This window comes from Myotis davidii, unplaced genomic scaffold, assembly GCF_000327345.1.
Source record: "Myotis davidii unplaced genomic scaffold, ASM32734v1 scaffold38, whole genome shotgun sequence".
NCBI classification, from domain to species: Eukaryota; Metazoa; Chordata; class Mammalia; order Chiroptera; family Vespertilionidae; genus Myotis; species Myotis davidii.
Genome location: NW_006291383.1, coordinates 4211987 through 4220336, shown reverse-complemented (window position 1 = coordinate 4220336; position 8350 = coordinate 4211987). Strand labels below are relative to the sequence as shown.

General features: G+C 37.1%; 1 protein-coding gene across 1 annotated transcript in view; it reads left to right on the top strand.

Moving 5' to 3' along the window:
- CTNNBL1 (catenin beta like 1) overlaps positions 1–8350 on the top strand; it is a 171676-nt gene that overhangs the window by 78879 nt on the left and 84447 nt on the right. The window contains exons 8-10 of the mRNA XM_006764492.2: positions 2443–2515; positions 2753–2811; positions 4258–4406. Coding sequence (XP_006764555.1) covers positions 2443–2515; positions 2753–2811; positions 4258–4406 — 281 coding nt within the window. The remainder of the gene's footprint in view (positions 1–2442; positions 2516–2752; positions 2812–4257; positions 4407–8350) is intronic.

The following is an 8350-nucleotide window of genomic DNA, read 5'->3' as shown; positions in this document are numbered from 1 at the left end:
TTGTAAGTCTATTTCTTTCACCAGGTAGGGGAAGTTTTCTGTCATTATTTCTTCAAATAGGTTTTCAATATCTTGCTCTCTCTCTTCTTCTGGTACCCCCATAATTCGGATGTTGGTACACTTGAAGTTGTCCCAGAGGCTCCTTACACTATCTTGATATTTTTGGATTCTTTTTGCTTTTTGCTTTTCCGGTTGGGTATTTTTTTGTTTCTTTGTATTTCATATCTTTGACTTGATTCTTGGGATCCTCTTATTTAATTCTTAAATACCACAGTTACTTACTGATAGATGTGTGTGCCTTTTCAGTTCTGTACAACTTTTGAAATCTTGGAATCAGATCGAATACCACCACCCTCTTTCCTGTTTCATATAGTTCTTTTATCATGGCTACCACCAAAACGCAACTTCAGAATGAAAGGATGTCATGAAAACAATTGCACCTGGAGCTAGTAGTTAATGTAGTGTTGAGCAGATGTTAAATGTCACTGTGCTTTCCTTGGAAATTGAAAATATCCTATGGCGCCCCTGTGAGTTCAGTATAACACCAGGTACCTCAGCACGCAACTTGGGAACTGCAGACTTTGTGCCACATAGGTAGTGCATGCTCATTAGTCAACCTAGGTATGTCTGAGCCCAGATTCATGTCCTTTTCTTAATGTTACTATATCACTTGATAAAATTAATTCATACCATAATTTAATTTAATGCCTTGACAACAGATAACATTCATGTTCATGTCAAATTCACCTCTGTTTGCTGTCATGTTCAGTTCTTTGTCTTGCATATAGCAGATGCCCAATAAATATTTGTTGGGAAAAAAGAGAAAATCTATCCACTACCTTGGAGACAGGAGTTTAAAAATCAAATAAAGGACAAGAGAGGCATTGGAATCATGGAAAGGCTATTGTTCTAGTGGCCTGATTCTTAGGACTTCTTTCAGCTAACTGTATCTTGTTTTAAACAAGAACCCTGACCTTTGAAAAGCATAATAGTTGGTGTGGCTTAAATCTTTTAAAATGGCAATACTTGTAACTTAAGTAATTTGAGTAAGTAATTCTATTGGCAGATTCTTGATTCTGATGGCCATGCTCACTCCTTGGCTTTTCATTTTGTAGTTTGATTTTTATAACACTGTTTTCCTTAAAGTGAAACATGCCACAAATTTCATTTAAACCCTGGCTCTTATACTGAATTTTTTGAAACAAGGCCTTAAGCTTTCTCAGGGAGCATACCTTGTAGTCAGCACACGTAAGTCCTTGCATTTACAGATCTTTTAATCTAAGATGGGTCATACCTGGTCAGCTTCCTGAAACCCTGTGGGGTGCACTTAGGCTTGACAAGGAAGACGTGCACAGAAAACGGAAAAGATGCTGGCATTGCTTCATTAGGGGCCACTCTTCCTTCTTAAGTACAAAATCAATGTCCAAACAGAACTGTGAATGGCGCTAAGGTGATAGAAGTGTTAGCTTCAAGATAAACACTTCCCCTGTCCTTTCCAGATACAGGAATTATTTGTCATTTCAAAAAACCTGGAGAGGTAGCAAGGCTGCTGCTGATTAACAGTTGTTGTCTATGTTCCTGCATTTTAAGGATCAAGGGTACAGTAAATAAAAAGACATTGATGAGGCTTGGTCCTCTCTGCACCTTTATCCGAAGGGCATTGTTAATGATGAGAGATTTGAGTCTCGCTCCTGAAGCAGCAATGTGGACGGCCATGAAAAAGAGTCTCTGCAGTAGATGTGTGCCCCCTGGAACTCCAAGTAGCAGAGCATGCAGCAGGCAAAGAATTGTGGGTAGCAATTTGGGTGTTAAAATATTAACACATTACTGCATATTTAATGTGGTTTCCTTTTTAAATAGTAGGCAGATTATGGCACACAAGCAGATAGGTTTATGATTTCAAATTAAATTTTAAACATTAAAAAATCCAAAGGCACTACTTCGTTATAAATACATTCAACTAATCTAAATACGAACTTGCTTTCTTTTCAACTTCTCTAATGTGTCAGCTAATTTACAACTTAATTTTATCATTATAACTCGTGAACAAAGCTTTATGATAAGTTTTAGTCTTAAAGTTCAAAAATTTCAATTACTTATCTAGTTCACATTTTGAGTACGTAGTATGTGCTAGACAGTAGTCTCTGGACTCAAATTGGGGGATCTGGAAGGCTTCCCAGAGGTGGTGACATTCATACCTGGGCATTAGGAACTTGAGAGACATTGTGTTCATCTGCCATTTATGGTTTTACTATGTAGTTCTTGGGAGCAGAGGCAGACTTTTTTTTTTTTTTTTTAACTCTTAACCTGCCTTTTCCCTTTCTAACTTCTATTTTTCTCTAACTCAGATTCTAGTACTTGTGAAAAATTCAGGCTGGGGAGGGAAACAGGGCCCCATAATGTGTTTTGTTTTTTTTCCTCATTTCTCCTATTTCCTTACAGGCAAAGATGCCTTTCGATGCCAACAAACTGTATTGTAGTGAAGTGCTGGCCATCTTGCTCCAGGACAATGATGGTGAGGCTCCCTCTCAGTATTGATATTCTGTTAGGATAGGAGCTAGGCTTGTTTCAGATCATGACAGCAAGCTCTCTTGCCTTTGGCATCCCCTTGCTCTCCCTCTCGCTCTCTGTGCAGCTTTTGTACTCTGTCAAGCTGTATTGATTTTGTTTGCTGATGTATCAGTGTTAGACGGCTGTAAAATCTGACAGTTAGCCTCATTTTTTTTCTTCCTCTATTTTTTTCCCCTTTTAGAAAACAGGGAGTTGCTTGGGGAGCTGGATGGAATCGATGTGCTTCTTCAGCAGTTATCCGTGAGTAATTCTTATGCTTCCTGTCGGCCATGAAGATACATGGCCTGCTTTAAATGGGGGGTGGAGCTGGAAATTGTGGGAAGGAAAAAGCCATGTGATGCATGGCATGTGGAGTCTGTTGTTAGGTTTGAGGTTACAGTGGAGGTACATGATTTGCCTCCTTTTCTTAGTCATTTGCTTTTTATAATCAGCTATCACTGTGTATCTCATATGGATTTTCTTGGTCTCTTGATATTTATCAATTTAAAAAAAGGTGCTTCCTGCTTAAGTGTATGTTTTGGGGGCTATGAATACCATGTTATTTTCAGTTGACCCATTCCTAAGATTATTCACTTCCTTTCCTTTCAGTCTGCCACTAATATGGAGTCTGTTCATTTTCCAAATAAGTTCAAGGAGTACGGTTCCAGGGCAGTGGGGTAGAGGTCACAGAGGAGGGAAGGATGTAGTACTGGAGGTTAGAATGAGAAATTGGAAATTGCCATTGGTTCATTGTAAGAAATGTAAATCCACTTGAAATGTTGCTCTGCTGGCATTCTGAAAACACTGTTAAGATTTCTTCTAGCAAATCTCATCTGTGCTATTCCAAAAACAGGACTGAAATAGATCATTTGGATAAAATCTTGAGAGTGTTGGGAGTGCCTGAGATGTCAGTTTGCATACAGCTTCCCTCTTGGTGCCAGCAGCCTGAGTGGCTTGGCCTCCACCCCCAAAAAGAGAGTCTTGAAATGTGAATCTGTTTTCAATTTTGGGACGGTGCTTAGTCTTGTTCCTGCAAGATTATTGATCATTTTGTAATAGACTGTATGGGTATGCAGATACTGTTAAGAGGCTTTCCCCTTAACATGCCACATATCTCTCTGGCAAAGACAAAACTTTTGCTTTAAGCTGTTCCCATGACTTAGAGCCATAGCTGCTGAGTGAGGCAATTCATTAGCCCTGATGGTTAGAAAACTCTTCCTTATATTGAGCCAATATTTTCCCTTCTGGATTGTGGTTGTTTTTAAGAAGGGGAAGAAAAGGGTTGTGGTTGGGTTGGGCCAGTGGAGGGCTTTGGGGATAACTGGAGAAGTTTCTTGAGTTGGATGGTCGTTTCAGGAGTGCTCACCTTATTCATTTAGCTATTTTAGAGTTTTCTATATTTGCATTATATTTCATAGTAAAATAATTTTTTACAAACTCTGCCTCCTTGAAACTATCAACCACTCATAGATCCAATGGTCAATTGAGTTTTTTGGGGTTTTTTTGTGTGACTCGGCAGCCATTTATTTAATAACTGTGAATCATAAAGCTCGGTTTTTCTAAAATAGGAACTAATGAGAATTTTGTTTGATAAGCTTTTGTTCCCTGTGGGTTTTTTATGACAGGCGGGCTTTGGGAATTGTTGAATGCTGGCTGATGAAAAGACATTCTCTTAGGCTCTGTGTTTCTGATGTCTTTGCTTGGCAGGTGTTTAAAAGACACAATCCTAGCACTGCGGAGGAGCAGGAGATGATGGAGAATCTGTTTGATTCACTCTGTTCCTGCCTAATGCTCAGTTCCAATCGTGAGCGCTTCCTGAAGGGCGAGGGTCTTCAGCTGATGAATCTCATGCTCAGGTATGTTTCTTACCTCCTAGCTTTCATACTTTTTGCCCAACTCCTCTCTTTTAGCCTAAATTAAAGGACATATAGTTAGGGTTTTTTATTCCCTTGAGCTTCCTCTTAGATATATAAAATCATAAAGTCTTCAGAGGTGTGAGTGGTCTTTTCTAAAGTGAGAATGGGCAAAGAAAAGTATCTTGGTCTGTTTGCTCTATTTTGTCCATTGGTAATATGACCACTCCATTAAAGGGAAATGTCTTTTTGCTCCTTCTTATAATGTATTGGTTTTGGGAAATCTAAAACTTCTAAACATATATTAATTTCTAAACTGAGCCCAATTTTTTAATATCCCGTATAGACCTATCTATGCCATACATTTGTCTATATTTTATTATTGACAGTAGGCTATCATTCATATTTATATTTTTTAGTATACATTATTTTTCAATGATGAATTGTGCATGTGCTATGTGGCTAGCATCAGAGATAAGAAAATCAAGACAGTTCTAGAACTTTTCTTTATTGTTTATGTTCTGATTTCTTAAACTATTTAAAGTGGGCATCATGTTATCATAAAGTTGGAAGTAAATGGGAAGTATCTTATATTCATAACTCTTTTGAAAGGGAGGAGAGAGATTGGGGGCGGGGGTGGTAGTAACTAGAGCGTGGTGGAGGTCAAGAGGCAGTTTCCTACATTGAGGGATACTAAATCATGTCTGCATGGTTGGAAGACTCTAATCATTATTGAATTATTCTTTATAAAATTGAGCCATAGTCTATCGTCTTGAAAATTCTGTTCCCATACACCAAAAACTCTCTTAAATTATTTATTTGGCAAAATATTTTTATAAATTGAATATATATCAGTTAAATACAGTTTAGAATATAGACATGTAAAACTGCTTTTAAACACTGATATGATACTATTTTGAGTATGACAGGATTCTTACCTTCAAGGAAAAAAACACACAAAAAACTCTTATCCCCCAAATACAACCCAACTTTGGTTATATATCCCTATTCTTTTTTTTTTTTAATGTAATTGTTTTCTTGTTTTTAACAGCTTTTTAGACCTGCCACACATGTAATTTTCTATACTGTTTCTTTTTAAACTTAACATGCTGTTTTCCATGCTGTGACATAATCTTCATGAGAGTTTTCAATAACTGCATAATGGACTCTCAGGGGATGTAGCTTACTTAGTATTTTATTGTTGATATAAGTTACTTTTAATGTTTTGCTATTATAAAAAATTCTACAGTGACCATTTTGTGCTTAAAATTGCTTTTTTACTTAATATTATCAAGATAGATGTTTCTAAAATACCTTTGCTTTAAAGGCTGAGGGCACAGTAGACCTCTTCATTTGTCCAGTGTGTATCAGACCTTAGATTGACTGAAAATCTTCCTTTCTGGAATTGCTTTAAAATTTTTATTTAAAGTGCAGAGAGGGGCATTGAAATTATTCAGAGGCCTTTAGTGTTCAGGTGATTTCTGCTAGCTTTCCTCTCTTGAGTCTTTTGTTTGCTTATCTCCTTTACCCTTCTAATTGCCTGTTCTTTTGTTGAAATGACCAACCTTCTCTCAAGCAAATAGCAAGTAAAGAAGATGCATTTGGCTTCCTGGGCTTTCTAACCTTAAAACTAATTCTGCAGGGACTTTTCCCTAAGCTTCTTAAAGGTCTGAACTGCCAGTGTTTTTGGATGGTTGAGTGTAAATATGAAGTGATGTATTCCTGTAGCATATGGCTTGGTAATGTGCAGCAGTGGGAGCTGAATAAATAACTAGAAATATGGATTATTTAAACAGGAACGCCGAGATTCTGGGAGCCTAATTAAAAAGAAGCTCCAAAGACTTAGAAACTAACTCTTTAGGATCTCCTAACTTTTCAATTTTGAATGCTGAAGTTACTATTAGATTAATTCTTCTGCATTAATTAGCTATATTAGCAGATTCAGCATTTCCTGTTTTCTCTTTCCTGTGCTCTTCATTCTAAGTTATTTTTCTTCTTTTGACTCTCAAGTGGAAAGTTTAATTGGGAGGGAATTGTTTTTTTCTACTAGATTTGTTCTTCTGACCTAGCAAGACCTGCCAAATTGTTCTCTGTTAGAGAGAGCCTATTGAAGACTAGGAAGCTGTAACACTAAAAGTTCAGGAAAATTTCTATGGCTCCATTGCCCCTACTGCTGATTTTTACTTTGATTCGGGCGTTCATCAGTTATGAAATGCGCACCTGGAAAGGTGGCAGCGTAGTATAGCATGGAAGTGATACAGGCATATTGGGGGTCTGGGGTCCCAAGGGTTCACAACCCACTGTGGATTCTTGGCTTTGCACAGGAAAGAATCCAAATGCAAGCCAGCATAGAATTTAAAGTGAAAGAGAGTTTATTACTGAAGCAATGAGTCACAGAGTGAGCTATTCCACAGACAGAGGAGCCCCTTCCTAGTGGGATTTATTTTTTTTATTGAGGCTCATTTAATTGAGGGGTAGGACATTCAATAAGGGGGTGGAATATTCAGGATCTTTCCCGGGAAAGAGGTGGAGACTTCTCAGAAAGCGCTGTAGGCCATCTTGGTTCCTTATATAGGCTTTCCATTTATCATGGCACAAGGGGTGTGTCATTTAATATGTGAATGTATTACAATGAGTATATAATGAGGCTTGAGGTTATCATAAGATTGTATTAGTTGCCATGTTGGATCAAGCTGGTCTCTGTAGGTTCTAAGACATAAATCCTTTGGGGGTTGGTCTTATTATCTCTTTGACAGTCCCTGAAGCCCTTATCAGTTATAGAGTTTCATCACATACCCTATCTCAGAAGGGGCTTTGGACTTGAGGTGAATACAGGTTTGGAACACACCTCTTTCACTTGCTGGTTCTGGGTATTTGGTAAGATTACTATAACCTTTCTGACTTCTGACCCTTAGTTTTTTCATCTGAAAAATGGAGGAACAGTGCCATATTTGCAGGAATTTTGTGGGATTTAGACTATATATCAAGTGTCTAAAATAATTCTGCAGCTATTAAAACATTGATAAAGCACTATATTTGTTAAGTGCTAGGCTTATACAGAGATGATGAACAAGACAGGATCCCTACCTTCAAGAAATTCAGAATCTAGTGAGGGAGGCCAATATCTAATGAGGGAGGCCACTGTAATGTAATTTAATTTCTTAACTATTAAAAGGAACAGTTAATTTTGCATGTCTCTATCTTGTGAATTTTTTTAACACTTCTGATTTTTGATAAGGAAAGATTATCAACAAGATAGTCATTTATGTACACACATTATCACACACACATATACTACCCAATTTAATGTTTTTATCAATTTTATTGAAGCATAATTTATATGCAATAAAACACACCCATTTTAAATGTACAGTTTTAATTTTGACAGGTTTATATACCTTTGTTCTCACCACAATGATATAGAAAAGCATTGTCCAATAGAAATGTGATGTGAGTAAGATATGTAGTTTTATATTTTGTAGTAGCCACAATAAAAAGGTTAAACACAACTAATTTTAATAATGTATTTTATTTAACCCACTGATTAAAAATAATCATTTTAACATAGTCAATAAAGATATTATTGAGCCATTTTACATTAATTTTTTTATACTCTCTTTGAAACCCAGCATGTATTTTACATTTGCATTTCAATCCAAATGCTAAATTTTCATTAAAGTACTTGATTTATATTTATAGTTATACTAGAGGGCCCAGTGCACGACATCCGTGCACTGGGGGGTTTAGGGGTCCCTCAGCCCAACCTGCACCCTCTCCAATCTGGGAACCCACAGGGGAGCCCTCTCCAATCCGAGAGTTTCTGTCTCTCTTTGTAATCATATGAGCGAATTGTCTGAGACCCAACTCAGTTTGGTTTGTTGCTCACAGAATAATAAAGGCTTTTTTTTTTTCTTTGCTTCATTGGTGGAAATTTCCTGGAAGTTTAG